The following is a 19421-nucleotide window of genomic DNA, read 5'->3' as shown; positions in this document are numbered from 1 at the left end:
GGATCCTGTTCGGCTGCTTAGGCCTGTGCGCGGTAGCTCGGCAACCGGTACCTTTGTCAAAATTCCGTCCTCCCGGTGGTTCTTCTGCAGGATGTGCTGAAGGGCCAGCTGGATCTTCTGCTGCAGCTTCTCCACCTTGACCTTCTCCTGAAGCCAGGAGCGATCTGGGGAAGGAAGGGACAGGGGAGGTTAACAAAAATCACAGAAGCAACTTCAACCAAGAAAACCAGGGCCAGGAACACTGCTTTTAATATCCTTCCAAAAAGTAGCAAATATCTATTAACACAATCACACACCGTTATACTGTATGTCAAATGCTGTTTAAGAAAATACTGCTAAATACCAGTGCTGTTATGTGTTCAGGGAAGCAAACAGAATGTGTTACAGTGCATTTACAGAAGGTATTTCAGGGATTTTACCCATTGTGATCACGGAAGCATGGATGAATGAACAGAGCTACAGAACAATATCTCGTTTGTGGCCATAATTCTTTGTGTGATTTCTCTCTGAGTTTTTTTTAACAAACCTTGCTTACCTGCAGACATTAACACAAATGCAGAGAACAAAGCGATTTCGTCTTCAGACAGATGCATAGAGCATAGGTTCTTCCCAAACTCAAAGACCGAGCTGATCAAATCATCACATCCTGCCAGAATGGAGAGAGAAAGAGAGAGAGAGAGAGAGAGAATGATCACAACCTGTGACTGGGGATTCACAAAGACTCTGGGATCAGGATAAAGTCACTTGCCCAGGCTCTGAATCACCCTGATTCACAGCACTAAATACACACAAGCACACATACTGTACATGAGATCACTCTCACACACAAACACACACACACACACACGAGGTGGCGTGCATGAACCCACAGTGGATAAACACTCACCTAATGATTTGAAGACATCTGGCCCTGCATACTTGCTGTCGAAATAGACTGTGTTGTTCTGAGAGTCGTAGGCACGACACATTCTCACGAACACGACCTCCAAAGAACCTGCAGAATACACCACATCACACACATAACATTGCTCATCATCAGCACATTCTCATAAACAGCTTTGATACCCCTCTCCCCTGTCTCCATATTGGGATGGCCCCTCGGCCCCCCCCCACCCACCCACCAAACCACGTCAAGGCTGCTGAACCAGCGTACCTGCTTTCAGAAGCACGATCTGATCATTCTGACACAGCTCCATGAAGCCGTCGATGCGCTTGGCGAACTCCACCACGTACTGGATGGCCTCAGTGATTTTGATGGCACACAGCTGCCACATGACTTCCCGGGGCTGGAACAGAAGTGGAATTCACAACGTCTGGTTACTGAGCTGCTGGTGTAGCGGAGGCCCGAGACTAGTCCTGGACTAATGAGCGCCCCCTGGCTGTGGAGGGTGACCACGCAGTACCTTGTTCTGGTAGTTTTCCACCTCCTCCTGCAGGAAGGCCTGCCAGGTCATCTGCTGGAGCTCCTCCCGCAGGTACTGACACGTCTCCATGTGGGACTTGGAGATGTTCTGGGCCAGATGTTCTGCGAAAACAACAGCAGTAGAAAGCAATTATATCCAGCCCAATCACGACGAGGATGTGGGCAGTTCATAACGGGACTGTCCAGTTACATTCTGTTCATTTCCAAAGCCTTCAATGAGGAAAAAGAATCAGTGTGTGCGTGCTTGTGTTTGTGTGTGTGTGCGTAGATGTATGTCTGCATGTGTGAGTGTGTGTGTGTGTGTGTGTGTGTGTTTGTGCATATGTGTGTGTGTGTGTGCGTGTGTGTGTGGAGCCAGCCTGATTCAAACTGAATGAATAAAATAGAGAGGGGATGGGTGGAGCGATGACAAAATATAATTCACAGAAAAATGTATGAAACGTACAGAAAAAAAAACAAAAAGAAAAGTATTCCAAAGCACTTGGGAGCCTCAAAAATGATTTCCCCTAGCATGTGCCCTGCTGGATCCTGATTGGCCCTAATTAACGGAAACTAATTACAAAAAATGCGCTCGCTAATGAGTTTGGCAGATGAGTTTTCAAAACTCCTGCTATTTTAAGCCACCTTTTGTCTCAATTGCCCCCTGGTTGTGCTCTTCCCCCACACACCCACCCACCCACCCTCCAAACCCCCTTTTGCCCCAGCACCCCCTCATCGCCCCCCGATCCCCCACCGGCTCCCGTCGCACCCTCACCTAGCTCTGCCATGGACACGGTGGGGGAGGTGTCCCCGTTGGTGAAGGAGCAGTAGGGGAAGAACCCGGAGCCGGGGGCGAAGTCGCAGATGGGCTCCGGCTTGATGCCGTTGATGTCCAGGCCGGACTGGTCGGGCGAGGGCTGGATGTCCAGGTAGAAGCCGCCCACGGCCGGGTCGGCCTTGGCGCCGTCGGGGGTGTGGCCGTCCATGTAGCCGCCGAGGTCCTCGTGCAGCTCTGTCAGGCCGTTGGCGGACAGGCCGTAGGTGGGCGTGAGAGGCTCCGCCTCCCCCGGCTGCTGCTGGTGGTCGCGCTGCTGCTGCTGCAGCCGGTGCTTCTGCACCTCCGCGTACAGGCTGTCCCTCTGCTTCTTAGACATGCGGCCGAACTTCACCGCTGCAGTACAGAACACACACATGGACACACATGCACACCCACACACACACACACACATACACACACATGCGTAAACACACACAGAACCACACACACACACACACGCGCACACACAAACGCACACACACACGCGTAAACACACACACACAGAAACACACACACACACATGCGTAAACACACACACACACACACGCGCGTAAACACACACACACGCACACACAAACGCACACACACACACAAGCACACACATGGACACACACACACACGCACACGCACACACACACACACACACACACACACACACACACACACACACACACACACACACACACACACACACGCGTAAACACACACACACACACACACACACACACGCAAGCACACACAAACGCACACACACACACACACATATGCACGTACACACACACACACACACACGCACACACACAAGTGTGAGCAGTTGAAACCTGCTGTACAAGCCCTGGAACAGTCCTTCTCTGAGAACTCCTTGCTCTTTACACATGTGACACCAGCCCCTGTCTGCTAGAGCAGCCTTGCTTAGCCTGAGAACATCCTGCACAGGTTTTGCATAAGATCAACATCTCCCAGGCTGGCTAAATACATCCTGCTTCAGCATCTGTGTTAGATCAGCACACCCAGGGGTGCAGAAAGAAAGACTGACTTCAGAGTCAAAAATATAACACATTAAAAATACATAATCCTAAATATTTGAAATATATTTTCAGTATTCTGCATATCAACATACTACATTGCACATATAGAAAATAAATTACATTCTAAAATGACATGGCACTATTTAAAAATAATAGCAACCGTATCTTGAAAAAGACCCTTTTTTTAAATTCATGAAATAGCTGACACAGACAGTTATAAACCATAAATTAGCTGGTCTTCCTCAGAATAAAATAACAAACGCACTGTCAAAAGACAAGCAGTCCAGCAGTTAAAAGGGTGTGTTCTGATTAAAGTCAGTCAGTGATTTGTAGTATTGAAAATAAATGTATTTTAAATATGGCTCCTATTTTATTCTATGATTTGAACATGAAGCTACCTACATAACCTCCCTCCATTTTGAGGATGGAGAGAACACACAATGTAAAACAAAAACAGGGTAGCCTGATAAAAAAATTGGGATTTAAAGAGGTGAATTATCCCAAGAAGTGTTTAGGTCAGGGGGGCTGCAGAAAGTCATCTCAACAATGGCTGTTTTGTACAGCGGCTCCATAGTTCTTAAATGTATCCCTATGAATGAAAATATGAAAATCCAGTCCTAATATTGAATCGACCAATCTTAAGATAATTCTACTTATTCTGGGGAGCTGCATTCGCTGTCCCTGTCTGAATGAGTGAAAATACGTACGGTCTACGTACACTGCCGACAAAAAAGAAAAGGAAAAAAAAGGTAGCTTACAATCAGATGTGAAACAGAAGCGCGACTCCCTGCGTTATGTCTGATGTAAAACAGGCTAAATCCTGCACTCCCGAGTTACCAATTATAGCGGCTATCTCTCCCTCCCCTGCAGCAGCAGAGGCCGCACGGCGCGTGACGCAGCCAGTCTGAGGAGGGAGAGGAGGCGGAGCCTCGCGGACGGGCCGCTGTGGGCGGAGTGCAGTTACAAGGAGTCACCTTGCCTGTCCTGATTGTGTGAGCGAGCGTCTGAGACTCGGAAGGGCTGGCCTGGTTACAGCCCCGCGCTGAGCTCGCACAACCCTGTTCAGGCTGCGTTTATCCCCCCCCCCCCCCCCCCCGCCCCCCCGGCATCAGAGGATGCACATAAGATGCTAACACTTTGCGTATTACTTTGAATATAACACACAACATGAATCTGAAACAACTGCGCACATAACTATACAAATACACAAGTTCACTGCAAATCAACCTAAAGTAATAGCTCGTTAACTAGCTGGCTAGTCAGCTAGTTACTGCATTCAGATTACCAAACGGACAGCTGTAGAGGAAGGGAGATCTCTTTACGATTTGGAATCTAATGAAAGATTGTTCCATGTATGTATGTAAGGTACACAGTACTGTAAAGAGTGCTCCAAGCTTCCATCAGCATGCTAAAATAGCACATGCTACAGAACAGTCTGAAAAAGCCCCATGCGACAGCTACTGTATCCTCTCTCACCATAACTTGTTGGAACCATACTTCCATCACTGCTACTGAATTACATTTAATCCCCACATTGGGTAAGAGTTGCCTGCTGTCTACAGGCCACCTTGAGAATGCTATAGCTGGCAAACAAGTGAACTACGCAAAGGAATAGCCACGCCCCCACTCCCTGGTACGTACCGTCCCGGGACATGCCCACCGCCAGGCACTTCTGTAGCCGGCAGTGCTGGCAGCGGTTGCGGCTGGTTCGGTCGATCAGGCAGTTCTTCTGACGGGGGCAGGAGTACGCAGCATTGCTCTGCTGGCTTCTCCTGAAGAAGCCCTGGAGGAAGAGACACAGTGGACACTAGTGTCTCACACTTCACAATAAGAGTACATTACACACCACAATAAGAGCACGCTACACACTTCACAAACTTCATAATAAGGGTGCACAAAGCACCTCTCACATTTCACAATAACAGTACACTACAAACCTCTCACACTTCACAATAAGAGTACATTACACACCACAACAAAAGCACGCTACACACCTCACAAACTTCATAATAAGGGTGCACAAAGCACCTCTCACATTTCACAATAACAGTACACTACAAACCCCTCACACTTCACATAAGAGTACACTACACACCACAACAAGGCCACACTATACACCTCTCACATTATATAATATAAGAGTACACAACACACCTCACAGACGACAACACATAAGAGCACATTACACACCTCTCACACAAAGTGCACCACAGAGTTATGTTGCAAATGCTTTCCACTGTAAGTGAAGTGTGTTTGTGCTCATTTGGATAATAACAGAGGGGATGGTTTCTTAGAGGTCAATGGGTCAACTGGACTGGAATGTCCTTATTGCTCCACGATAAGTTAGCTAGTTTTTCAGATACTTGACAAAAATGCATGAGGGAGATAAAGACATTTCTTACATATATTTTCCGGAAACCACTATTATAGATACTGTATTTCTCTTTTATGTGGATTAATTCATGATCCATACACTGTGGTACTCAGCTGTTTCCTAGCAACATCTGATTCAGGTGCTGATATAGGTAGACTCATAAATGCACCAATAACCTTGCCTGAGATCGAATGGTTTCTTGATGCTGTCATCAATCTACAATATATTTCTATCCGTCTTGCTAGATAACTACCTTCAGTAGCTGGCTATTTAATCTCCAGCAACCCATAGCACTGATCTGTCAGATGGGGACATTTTATCTGAAATTACGCTGAAATAAAAAGAAGAAATCAGGCGCATCGATAGTTGGGGTCAACGTGGCCAAAACGGACTCTAAGTACTACAAAGAGAGTTGTAGGTGAGAACGGAAATATTGATAATAATCACGCTTTTAGATGACTTTTGTCAACTTTCTACAACAACTGGCTTCATGTAGGTATCATTGTAACTTTTCCAATTGCTCTTGGTTTGCTTGCAACAGAAACCGTCGTAATAGCATACAGGTATTATACAGAACACAGACACCCTTTGATCTAGGCTCTAGGTGTGTCAATTGGTCCTTTCCCTACTTGACAGCAGTGGAATGGAGGAAAGCCACTGGATGTGGATGAGACTACACTTTTTTTTTGCAAACAATGAAATGGAGAAATGCATGGAGAACAAATGACGTCTACATGTACAGTATATCGCTTCAGGAAATGTGTCAAGTTTGGTGCCTTCTTCAAATGGTTTGTTTCCATGTGAACCTCAATTACATTCACATTATACAAATATCTGATGGACTAAAATCACAAATTCACTGAGAGAAGCTCCAAACAGTCAGACTAAGCTTTTCAACCGATCTTGGTTTAATTGTTTTAATTTGCATTCTGGTGCTATTATGTAGCCGTATAAGGATTTCCACATAACTCCAAATGAACCAAACCATGCTTCTGTTTGAATAAAACAGCCGAACGAACTCGGTGTGAAAGTGCCTCATGCAGCTTGGTCACAGAACTGCTTGAGGACTGCACACCCATTTGATGCTCCATCTCTTGACAATTTCCTACTTAATGAATTGATTCCAGCGCATCAGTTACATACCCCATTCCACCGCTCGATACACATATGTCTTAATTAGTTGCTCGATGGCTGTATAATTACAAGAAAACAGCTGACAGCTGCCAAGCCGCTATCTAATGGAAGCCATTATGGTAGTGGGGTGTAAACACTGTTGACAAGAAGGACTTTTTCATAATGCTGTGATTTATGGTCCAAACTCGTGTAGGCCTAACTTGCACAAATCATTAAATGATTCTGTGCCTGATGTATAATGAGCAATCATGAAAGCTACATTTCAGCAGTTTATTCAACAGCTTGTTTTCGTTTCAGCCCTCATTCTGTGTGAGAGAAAGAGCACAGTGACACTGCAAGAGAGACCTTGTCTCTCGCACTAGCTGAACGAAGGCACCACGTCCGCTTTCAGAATGCTAATTCAGCAGGTGACTAAAAGAAAATGCAAAAACAAAAAAGAGTTTCTTCCCTGAATAGGTATTGGAAATCCTTCAAAATATGCATGCAGATCAGACCATGTAACTTCCGCTACTAGAGAAAACAGTTTATTTTGCAAAATGAGGAGTTACAATCCTTAGGTGTAATTTATCCAGAAATGTCCTCAATCACGCAAACAATTGTGACAGCATTGCACTCAAAGCTTAAAAATCAAACTCTGACTGCAAAAAGACTTTTGTCCAGTGAATGACTCAGTGCTGTGTCATCCTTATGTATTTGACCAGTGTGACAAACATTTGCTATTCCCTTCGGTTGCTTTGAAGCTCTGAATGTTTTTTTCATCTTTTTTTCAGAACCGAAGATGAAAATTACAAAGAGCTTTCAAAGCTTTTTCAAAAACAAGCAGTCAAGAAAACAACGAGAGTCTCAGAGTAGTGTCAACTGGAGAGGAAGAGACATTTCGCTGACATTCTGACGGCGCTCACCTTGCATCCTTCGCACGTAATCACGCCGTAATGGATTCCGGATGATTTATCGCCACAGATTTTGCAGGGAATAATTTCGATTTGAGCTGGTGAGAGAAAAAGGGACAGAAAAAAGTGTCAGAATCTCGCAGTCACCTGTCGCATCAAAGACCTTCAAACACAGTTCGAACTGATGTGTGAGACGATGATTCATAAACAACCAGATACTTCATTTCTTGGTGACTACTGCTAAAAGGAATAAGATCAAAAATAACTGAGTTGGATTTACTGGGTACTGGCGCTTTATCATTAACTGGCCTACATTCGTAGCTTTTTCAGTTGTTTTTTAAGTGCATTTTAAGTTCCAGCAGGTCAGACAACAGCACGTTTGCTTTTTTAATTTTTGAAAATACATCCATGTTTTTAGTCCAGTTTTTAGAACCGTCCAAATATCAACGCAGGATGATCATGCTTTATCAATGCATGATGAAGTATGCAGTATGCTAGTATGCTTCAGACCGAATCCCCCCCCCCACCAGAGAATGGCCAATTATTTGCTGCCAGTAAGCCAGTAAGAGTGTGGCACAGTCAAGATGACCTGGTGATTAGTCACAGCAGGCTGTCATTCATATTTTTGAGCACGTTTTTAATGGTCCCTCTTCTGTCCATCTAAAGAGCTCTTTCTCAGTGCAGTGACATGTCACCTGACCTCCCCATAAATAGCTAAATGTCGGCTGATCACCATTGAACGTGCAGCTGCAGTATGCCATGTTCCTCTACTAAATTGTTTTGCAGATGTCAAATGCATGGGTACAAAACACGAAATCAGGAGTCAATCAAATATATCGCACATTGATATCAAGGACTTATGATGGAAACACCCTCTATCCTGAGATCCTATGCATTATATTTTGGGAATTCAGATCACAATTTCTTTACTGATATCAAGCAATGGACACCTGTTTATATACATATAAAATATATATAATAGTGTTTCTTGAATATATGAATAATGTTCATAGCCAGGTGTATGGATACACCCAGGGAAGAGCAACAACTAGAGTAACTTGAATTGTCAAAGTCGGTTTTCCAAGTGACATTTTCATAAATTGCCGAAAATGAAATCTGTAAGCAAACTATCACAATCAGGATCACCACAGAACCATGGAAAAAAAAAAAGTGAAATTCACTTATGCCATTGAGTGTCTTTGTGACAGCCTTATCAAAGAGAAGAATTCCACACATTCAAAAAGCCACTTTATACTTGCGACAGTGACCATAGAGTATGCCCTTCATCTTTGGGGTATCCTTTTCATAGATACAAATTATGTCTATGTTCTTCTTGCCCTTTGAAAAACTCAACGCAAAGCACCCGGTATAAGCTAACGTTTCATATGAATAGCAACCACAGAGACGTTAAAAAAGAAGGCACAGGTGTCTCTATCTAACGACTGTGAGAATTTAACCATCTGTGGGTGTGCAGAACTGAACTGAACTTAAATGTAGCTACATCTGCTAACATCTGCTAACAGTTAACATTTTGGTATTAAATCATGGGATTTCCAAACTACAGTCTCTATGACTCATTGTCAGTATACAAAATATAACTTTTTTTGGCATGGGGGCATGAATAGGCACTGCAAATTAAATCTAGCCACAGGCACTAAAGCAGCCAAAAGCTTGATATGGTTGCATTTTTTGACTTGGGAAATGTGCACTGAACTGACCAGTCAATCTTGCTAGTTAACTGCCTATCTTACTCGCTAAGCAGTGACAACATTTAAATAGTTTTGCCAAAAAAGGACCAGTTTACGTCTTTTCTTTCAGAAGTATGCACTATTATTATTATCGTTCTCTCAATTAAAGAAAACAAACACAAAAATAATTTTTGGAAAAACAAAAATTTACTGTATAAGCCAGGATGCCAAGATTTTCTAACTTGTCAGTTTTCTGGCGACAGACGTTTTATTTTATTTTATTTTGATGGTGGTCTCTTTCAAGAGGGACACAGATTTATTTCCTAATTTGAAATGCCACAAACCTTCCTGTTGTTTGTTAATTTAACTGTCAGCTATTTATTTTCTCTTCTTGAATATAAGTGGTTCTATCCTATTGAGATGATATTTCTCAGCTAGAAACATTCAAGGGGAAGCTACAACCTAACTAGTACAGAAACACAGTAACACATTTTATTGTTATAAGACCTACTTTATTGAACCCCATGGGTTAATTTTCCCTCTGCATTTAATGCATGCTAGCTACTTAGGAGCAGTAGGGCAGTCACATGTCCTCCAGGTTTTCATAAAACCCATGTGCATTGTATTTAAGATAAGTGTTAAAATAACACTTGCATTACCCTGCTACTGTTAAGGAAAAACACATTTAAGCTAGAATGAATTTGAAAAGCTGAGCCTTCACAGTCAGCGAACAGCACATTGTCCCTTTTTGGTAACTCAAATAACAATACCCATAACCACTACAATTCCCCATTACGTTGGGGGAAAGCGCGTTGACGCCAAAAGGGCTTCCAGTAGAGGAGTTCAATCAAACCAAATAAACCACTGTGAAAGGGCTTTCATCGAGGGGAAAACCTTGAGTAAATGTCAAACCTTCAACTTGTCAAATCTTTCAATCACCCTTCCTCCCCAACAGAAATGCCCCTGTCCAGAGTCATGAAAAGATAAAATAAATGAATAAAACTTTAGATAGCAAAAAAGAGCAAAAGTTCTCCAATCATGGCTGTTTTGGCCTGTGGCACATCAGGCCAGTGTGTTTGTCTTGTACAGATGAGTGTCCAAGCAGGCCTTCTGGCTTGGAGCTGCTCAGAAAAGCCTGGTAATGCATGGACCCAGAGACATGCCACAGAGAGGCAGTCATGGACCCAGACAGGATCCCCAGAATATCAGGGAAAATCCCACTGGATGGGCTAAGCTATGTTTGCTCACGGCAGTGCGCTGCATCAATGTTTTAAAATTTCATTCCATCGTTTTGCTTTTGAACACTGCACAATCTTGTGAGAAGCTGAGGAAGTAATTGTCTCGGATTTGATCATCATTTGTGTTCAATTTCAGTTAAAAATAAACAAAAATTTCTTCACGGTTAGTGAGTTAATGTGGGTGATAGCTGAACTTGCTAACCTGTGGAAAAAAATAACTCCTCCTATTGGCATTATTACAAGTCATTGTTGAGGAATAAAGTACATAGAACCAAAGCATTTAATGAAGATCCACTAAAGCCACTAAACAGAAGCCTTTGTTGCAGTAACTAATGACTGCAGTGTACTGAACGTCCATGGTGCTGTAGCTTTGTATTGCTTGAGCACACTTCAGTTGAATGAAATTTGCTTCAAACAACCTCTGTCCCTGGGCTTCAACCAAACCACAAGGCTGCCGTGGGGTCATTTGGCTAATGCTGTTCTCCCTCAGGCGAGCCTATGGGCTGTCCTTTGTACCAAATGGCTGAGCCGCTAAGTTAATACCGGGAGCTTTGTGATTCACCGTGTTACGCTGGTCCCAGGCATTCAGAAACACCGGCCAGCTGCGTTTGCAGCGATAGTCACCGAAATCCACCACGCAAATGCTGCATTAGCCTACATTTCATTTAGCGAATGCGGCAGAGACTGACACCCGCTGCATTACTGTCCATTACACGCCGCAGTCTCCCACCGTTCTGTCGAATGGCTTAAGCATGTTGTTATGAATGTAAAACCGCCACTAATAAGAGGAATCCCTCACACTTGGGCAAATTCTCTTGTGTAATATTAGGCTGGTGTAACTTGTCAGAGGGGATTTTGGCGGGAATACTGAAATGGGCAGAAAAGTCACTCTCAGATGATCTCTGAGATTAGCGCCATTTCGCTGCGTGCCTCCGTGCGGCTGGAATTCGCCTCGGAGTATTAGGGCTGCGCTGTTGTGTTTTTACTTCTTCGCTTCCCCTGTATGAATATTAACGGGGCATTGTATTTGTACTCCCCTAGCATTTTCAGCTTCATTACTTACATAATTTGTTCTGACATGCACTCACAACAGCTTGAGCGCGCTGTAATTACGGCTGGCTGCGGCCTAGCGGCGGGGGCTGCGAGCGCGGGGGCTGCCCAGCAGGTGGCAGTGTAGAGCTGCGGCTGACTCCTCGCGGCGCTGCTCGTGGGGGCCACATGCCGGCCTGCTCTAGTCTCCAGGCCATTTATTAAATCTCTTTCCCTTTTTTCCCCCTGTGAACATGTCTCTCTATGAGGCACCTATCCCCTCCAAGCCAGATCTGGCTGCATGCCCACTCAGAACTTACAGGCTAGGCCCCGTACAGTGAAGAGGGAAAGAGGAGATGAATGACTGTGGACAGAACAGTCAAAAGGTGCTATTCCGCTAGACAAAATCATTGAATTGTAAAAGCCGCAAGCAAGACCCTTATTACAAAGGAGCCTTTTAGTTTTATTTCTGTGAATTTGTGATAAAATGATGGATCTATCTTTATCACCATGATGTTTGAAGAGAAACTTTTATGTAAAGAAGGGGCATATGGAAGAGACATTACAGATATCAAAGCAAACATAAGATCAGAGATTGAATTTATACGGTTTGAATCTCATTTTTTTAATCTCATGAGATGAGTTGCATTCATGTAAAGGTTGGATTTTACTAAATACATAAAGTTGTCTATAAAAATCTATATTAGACGACGCCAACAAAGAATAACTGGACTGGGGGGCCATCTTGTGAGCTGCACAGGTTCAGGTTACAGAGAGAGGGTTCAGAACTCTCAAAACTGACATCGCCTGAGAGAGAAAGCCTCATGCTTAAATGCTCTGGATCAGCAAGCCAATGTTTATTTACCTAAGCAATTATCTGCAATGCCTCCTCTCTGAAGGAGAGCCTTGACTTGCACTTGACCTTTCTAAAAATGCTGACCACAATTTGCCCAGTCTTATTCTTCGGAAAAAAAGTTTAAGTTTTTTTTGTTTACCACTTCAAAGATGCGCAGATTCAGAAGAGCAGCTCCACCGCTGTGCCTTTCATCAGATTTTCCTACCCCGCCATGTTCCAGCCTGGTCCCCACTTATGCATCAGATCAAAGCCTGTGTCATAGACCATGCTGCAGCACCGAGGCGAGCTTTATTTCAGTGTGAGGGAGTTCGCAGAATATTGCACAAATACGCAGAAGCAAAAAAGGGAGGACGGCAGCAACTTGCTACTCAAGCCATCCGAAAGTTTCCAGCTCTGTCTCTAGCATCGTCGACAGGCCGACCTTACGTCCGATAGGGTCAGGACCAACACCTGGCACTGACACGGTTTTGCTCTGTCACCTGACAACCAGTGAAGGCAGATGACAGAATATGCTGGCTGCTACCTGTTTTGGGATGCACGGAACGCAGGAAGCTGAGAACATTTTCACCGACGCTCGCATTCTTTGCGTCGCACGGATCATGTGACTGGTTCCCGAAGCATGAGCTTCACTACTACGGCAGCACACAAAACGAGGTTCGCCTTGCGCCCCGAAAACCTTTAAACTTTCTGTTAAAACCAGAAAACAAATGGCACAAATTAGCCATGCTTAAAGCCCACCAAGACCTTGCCAGGGCCTACTGTGTGCTTATCACACCCCCCCCCCCCCCTTCCCCGACTCCACAACCACCACTTCTCGCTGACATCAGCATCACAAGAAGAGTCTTCTTAGAGCGAGCGTTTATTCTGTCACCACTTAAAAGCGCCAGCCGTTAATTTGTACCCAGAGAGCATCATTTGGAGAGGATTCAAAGTGCAATGTTGACATAATGCAAGGGTATGAAGTCGACTAAAATTCTGCTGTGACTTCTGAAAGCTACTCTAATCAGCTCCTTGTTGGAAAGATAGCTGATTAATATTTTTTGTCTTACCGGAGGTGCTTACTTCAATTTGCAAACAATGCACTACAAATCCTGCCATGTTTGTGTTTTACTAAGTAGCTGATCTACTTTACTACATCTGAACATCTAAGCAGTCAGACGGCCCAAGATGACACTTTCATCATTATAAACACTTTTTTGGGAGTACATTGTTTTTCTATGTGTGTATGGCTGTACATTAGTTTTCTGTGTGTGATGAGAGACTTAATGCTGTTGCTCCAAGGTGTGAATTTATTTTGCAATCGTACAGGGGGAAAAAAGCAGCGTGCGGGTACTATTTATCCTTATAGCTGAATTTATCCTTGCCTTTATCCATACCTGCAATTATTCTGGATGTGCATATCCCTTATTTTGTTCATACTGACCGAAAACCCAATCGAAATAGCTTGGTAAATCTCACTCCAGACTCAACTTGCCATGAACTCTCGAACTATTGACCTGACCTGCCTGACCTTACAGGATGGAGATAATCTTTGACACTGTGGAACAACATTGGCCATAATACTGCCGCTATGGTGAAAGCTTAACCCCTCGCAGGCCCAGATCGCGCACACTTGAGAGCTCCTGGGGATGGGGGCCTACAGGAGCTGAAAGGTGCCAAACTGTGTTTGTCACAATGGCAGCACACGGATGACTCCTTCAGACAGCAATGGAATTACCCGTTTACCCAAGCAAGCACCCGCATTCGCTCAACACAGCCTGCGCGTTTAAGGTCTTTTTCATCATGTCTCACACGTATATCTTTATTCTTTCGACCTGTGATCTGATAGGATATTGCATTAAGCGTTTTTGGTTCCACCTTTATTTATTTATTTATTTATTTTTAAAATAGTTACAAAACAACTGCGAGCACAACTGAGAGCACCACATGAACAGAGTTTTTCCTCTGTTCATTCGGACAGAGAATACATTAGCCACTGTAAAGGGACTTTATGTGAGCATGTGAGCATGTGAGCATGTGTGTGTGCTTGCTGACATCTGTCAGTGACCAGATGACGCAATTCCGAGGCCTGTTGTTAGCCCGTTATGTAAGAGATTGGATGGAGACACAAGGACTGCATTCAGCACAGCATAATGTGTGCAGATTAACAGTGTCTCCTGACTACAGTGCACAGGGACAAACAAGGTTTAATCAAACACCCCAATTCAACAATTTCCCAATAAGACACATGCTCACAAAAACCTGTTCAAGTTTTGAATGTTTTAGATGTAACACATTTACCATTTCAGACATGCACATTTACCTAAAATTACAGAGAAATCATTTTAACAGTTGCATAAACTGTGCTCCTGTGTAACTATACAAATATACTGATCTTACAGAGTAAACACTGGCTCACTGTTATTACACACACAAAATCTAATTTTGTCTTAGAGCAATAGAGATCAATTGTACATTCATAAAAAATTTGTATAAATTTGAAATGAGAAGCCATGAATTTTGGGACAATGGAAAAAAAGAGCTTGCATCAGTGCTGTAGCAATTCAAATTTGGGGGGGGGGGGGGCTTTTATATAGCATAACAGAGCATGTACCACTTCATATTCCCAGATGAGTTCAAAAGAAGGTTATCAGAATGTCAGCGGACACACTAAAGAGTACACACGGAAGACCATAAATCTGTCATCTGCTTGGGGATTGTCATGTGTTGGCACAACACTGCACGGCGTTTGATTCGCCCAGAGCTCTGTGAGAGAATCTTTTCACTCTCTGTGTTTTCTCCAGCTAATGCCTTCTCCTGGGGATTCCTCAGATCATCACTGGAATCACAGAGCGCTCTCCATTTTAAAGGGGAAAAACGAGGGGTAGACAATGCAACGGCATGAAAAATGCGGGGGAGGCAGAAAGGCCTCCGAACCGCCTTTGCGTTAGGTTCCATGCTCCCTCATTTTAAGTGGCTTAATGCAGGCCTAAAACAGAAACCCCCACCATGGGAAACCTTGCCATAGTCATATATGAGGACGTCACTGAAAAACAGCTCTAAGCCGAACCATGGTTTCTGTGGAAATGACTGGCGCATGGAGGCCCTTGTGCTAGCCTAGGGCTGCTTTGGCTTTAATTCATGCATGTGTTTGTATGGGCGCGCATGTGAGGATATTAATATTTCAACACTTGATGACTTGATGAGATGCCTTTAAAGCCAACGGCATTTCTTTATTTATTCCGCTCTCTCGCTGATACCCACTGAACATCAGCGATGGATAGAAAGGGGAAATTATTCTTGAACCTCCAGAGAAAGTCATCGTCATATCTCTTTATGTCTCTCTCCCTCCCTCGGTCTCTCTTTGTTTTTCTTTCTGTTTCTCTCTCTTTCCAGAAGAACAGTAATTGGGCCTCTAATTTATGTGTTGTCGTGGCGCAGATGGACGAGATGCCTGACTGAGAGACCGCGCGTTCGCACCCCAGGGGATACAGCACAAGTCTGGGTTTACAAAGCAGACAAGCTCCGCTCTTCGAAACAGAGGGGGAGCCCTGCCTCTCGGTACCACCACCCACCCCCCCAAGCCCCAAGCCCCAACCCCCAACACCCTCCACATGTGCCAGACACTGCCTCTGAAATCCCTCACCTTCTGCAGAGAAACTTAAGCACCCTCACCACCTGCACAGCTACCCAGCTCTCCCCCAAGGAACCCTGAAGGAAAGTGCATCAGGCGCTCTGGTGGATAGGCAATGACTGAGTGGAGTACAGTGCACCCCTTATCACCCCAGCCACAAGTAAACCTCTGACCTCTATGGTTTATGTATGTACTGACCAGCATGATTATCTCCATGGAGTTAGAAGGTTGACAATATGAAGTATACAGTACAGGCACCGGTGAGCTATCACTGAAGATACATACTATCCTGAGAAATTTCAGGCTGTAAGAATTTCACTATTTTGAAGTTTTTAGTGATGGTTTTGGACATTTTTAAGTATTTTTTGAGGTTGAAAATTTTTTTTTGAATGAACTTTATTTATATAACTTTATTTATATTCATATTTTTACACTGGGCATTACTCTAACTAAAGAAAAGCCATGAATGCAAACAAATTTTAACTATCTGTTTAATATTCAATTGCCTATAGACAGTTATTTTATCATTATTATTGTTTAGTGACAAGTGAAGTGACATTACGTCAGCTATTATTGTCAAATTAAAGGAACCATTCAGCTACTTGCTCATTGCCTTCCAAATTTCAGACACCTAACCTATTTTCAGTAATACCACTGGATGAATATTCATGGTTGAGGGCGGAAACATATGTTGTGAGGGAATTACTGTAACAAAAGAAGGAGAAAGAAAACTAGTCTTTAAAGTTCAGATGATGGGCACCTGTCAACATTCATTTAAAACATCAAAAATGAAGACAGCAAACAATAATTCCCTGAAAACTATCTTCTTTATAATGTGAGGCATCATTCTCTAGAGGACGATAATGCTACATTTTCGCCCAACAGAATAATAAAAACATTATGGTGGATGGATTTTAAAACCACACACACATACAATACATTATTGAGCTGATACTGAGATGATGACTGGGCAGCTTAGTACCAGCTGTGTGAAGACACTGAACTTTGAAATTGCGCAGTCCTTGGGTAAAGCTCTAGACTGAGCCCTCGAGTCAGAGGGGTGCTTTAGAACTGCATTGCACAGCCCAAACAACGCCTAAAGGCCCCGCTGTCTGCTAAGAATGTAACAGAATGGCTATAAAGCACAGCAGGAAATATGAATAATGAACCCTTCAAAACATCTTCTGCAATTACACAGAAAAACCTTCACCTAACAACAGGCCTTGGTTAATGCACAGGGGGATAAACAACACCGAACACAACCGCCATGTTAGGGCGATAATTGCGGCATTACCACGCAATAGCGTAATAGCTTTGACTTTTGTTGAGCTTTTGCCTGAGCTACACAAAGCAAGATGGACACGGTATGTGTGCCACACATACAAAGGCAGTATGAAAGTGTCTATGCCTATGTGCACATGTGTGGAGGTAACTTGTGTTGCTACTGAGAAAATGTTCCTTGGGAGCCCATTTCACATACTTAATGGCAGGTTTCAGACAACCTGAAATGAATGAAATGCATTTTTTTCTACCTGTTATTTTTTGGGAGAAGCTCCAGGATACGTTTAAAGGACACCGGAAACATCTCCTGAGGGCACGCAGAACACTGCTTTGTGCAGATGGGTGGGGGGGTGTTCCTGCAAGCTTATCCCTGCAGATCACGTTCTGAGCTGATGGGCTAGAAAACCTCCTTCAGCCACGTGATGAGAATAAAGGCCATTTTAACTGAGGTTAATTGTCCCAATGAGGTCTCCGTAGGGAGAGTGCGTCATGCTATATTCAAATTATGACTAATTGTGATCTCAGAATGAAAATCAAAGCCTGTGAGCCTTTGGTTTTCTCAATACCAGCAGCTCAGTAGTTCATGGCTGAAGAGCGCTGCCACAGCGAAGAAGCCAGAGAGTCAGTGTACCGGGGGCACCCAGTCAAAGCAAGACGTGTAGCAGAGAGACTTCGGGCAGTCGCTACACAGAAAGATGACAGTGACGAGCCATTGACCGATAAGGCTGTGACAGAGTCGCTCACCCACTGATGCAGGTTTAACACACAGCTACAGTAAATGCACACCATTTTGATTTATGTATTTTTACCCTTTGTAAAAAAAAAAAAACAAGTATGAATGTCAGTTGACTTGGTTTACCTAAATAACACAATGCTGATGCCATTCAACTGGAACCTGTTGACATAACTGGGTTATGCAAGTCCAATATTAATTTTTTTTGAGTGCAGATGAAAGCAACCACAAGTCCCATCAAGCAAACTGCAAAGATGGGAGTGGATATTGGTGTGTAATCTCACACGAGCACAAACCTGCCGGGCTATTCAGCCCTGTTCTCTGGAAGGGATTCACCTTGTGACCCAGTGAACACTCGTGCTGTGGATCAGATCAAACCAGGATTAGGCTCCTAACTCTGTCTCAGCCTTCAACACCATTAGACCACAAGAAGCACTGTTAACTGTGTCCTGGGCCTGCCCTACCACTCAAACACAAAAGTAGTCCTTTTCCACTGTGGATCCAGATCTAAGCTTCCATTTGCAATAACCGTGCTGCTGCTCTGCTTGCTAGTTATGCAGCGTAAAAGCAAACGCACTATGCCTTGCCAACCAGCTCTAGCCCCAGTCTGGCTCCAGGTCTACAGTGGAAAAGGACTGTAGAGCAAAAGTACTATCAAACCCACTATGGTTTATGCTGTTAAATAAAACAGGGCAAGAGTATCAGTTTGAAAAACAACGTTTATAACCGTCAAGGCCAGTATTGATTAAATAACTGCTTATTAAAGAAAGAGCGGCAGTATGCAGTTGTAGGTCAGAAAACCTTAGAAAGCACTGTTACCAGGAAAGCACTTAGAAGAATAAAATAAATAAATGAATAAACAGAAAAGCTCCCTGAGGAAAAATTAACTGCTTCATTCACATCATAGACAAAGAGGCTGTTTTTCCAGAGGTGTTTGATTGCTTGATTTATGTGACCCTTGAGAGGATGATGCCATTTCTCTGCTTAAATCATTTGAGGCAATAAAAAACAATTACGCAGCCTCCGCCAACCCATCTGCGTGTTTTGCAGTTGTACAGTAACACTCACAGAGAGAGGCAAACGTAAACAGTGTCCTCCAGTCGATCACTACCGCAATGGATGTGTGACTGTGAAAAATGGACTTGTTAGAGTATATTAGCAGTACTACCTAATATGGCTTCTCACAGATTTACAGAGATACAACAGAAAACTGATACAAGCCAGCCTTAACCTGACTTTCTGAAGATCGCTCGTTTTGAAGTAATTAGAGGGAAAGCCTTGTCAAATAAGCCAGTAATACAGATGAGACAGAACACCTGAGAAGCAGTGAGAGGACAG

General features: G+C 43.7%; 1 protein-coding gene across 2 annotated transcripts in view; it reads right to left on the bottom strand.

The window, feature by feature from the left end:
- LOC118227768 (nuclear receptor ROR-alpha A) overlaps positions 1 to 19421 on the bottom strand; it is a 212837-nt gene that overhangs the window by 8686 nt on the left and 184730 nt on the right. For both annotated transcript variants that reach the window (XM_035418630.1, XM_035418631.1), the window contains 8 exons: positions 7658 to 7743; positions 4889 to 5030; positions 2178 to 2573; positions 1404 to 1525; positions 1154 to 1286; positions 887 to 994; positions 536 to 646; positions 52 to 164 (listed from right to left, as the gene is read on the bottom strand). In XM_035418630.1, the coding sequence (XP_035274521.1) occupies positions 52 to 164; positions 536 to 646; positions 887 to 994; positions 1154 to 1286; positions 1404 to 1525; positions 2178 to 2573; positions 4889 to 5030; positions 7658 to 7743 (1211 nt within the window). The remainder of the gene's footprint in view (positions 1 to 51; positions 165 to 535; positions 647 to 886; positions 995 to 1153; positions 1287 to 1403; positions 1526 to 2177; positions 2574 to 4888; positions 5031 to 7657; positions 7744 to 19421) is intronic.

This window comes from Anguilla anguilla, chromosome 5, assembly GCF_013347855.1.
Source record: "Anguilla anguilla isolate fAngAng1 chromosome 5, fAngAng1.pri, whole genome shotgun sequence".
Lineage (NCBI taxonomy): Eukaryota > Metazoa > Chordata > Actinopteri > Anguilliformes > Anguillidae > Anguilla > Anguilla anguilla.
Note: the sequence above shows the minus strand (reverse complement) of the source record. Positions and strands in the feature narration are given on the sequence as shown.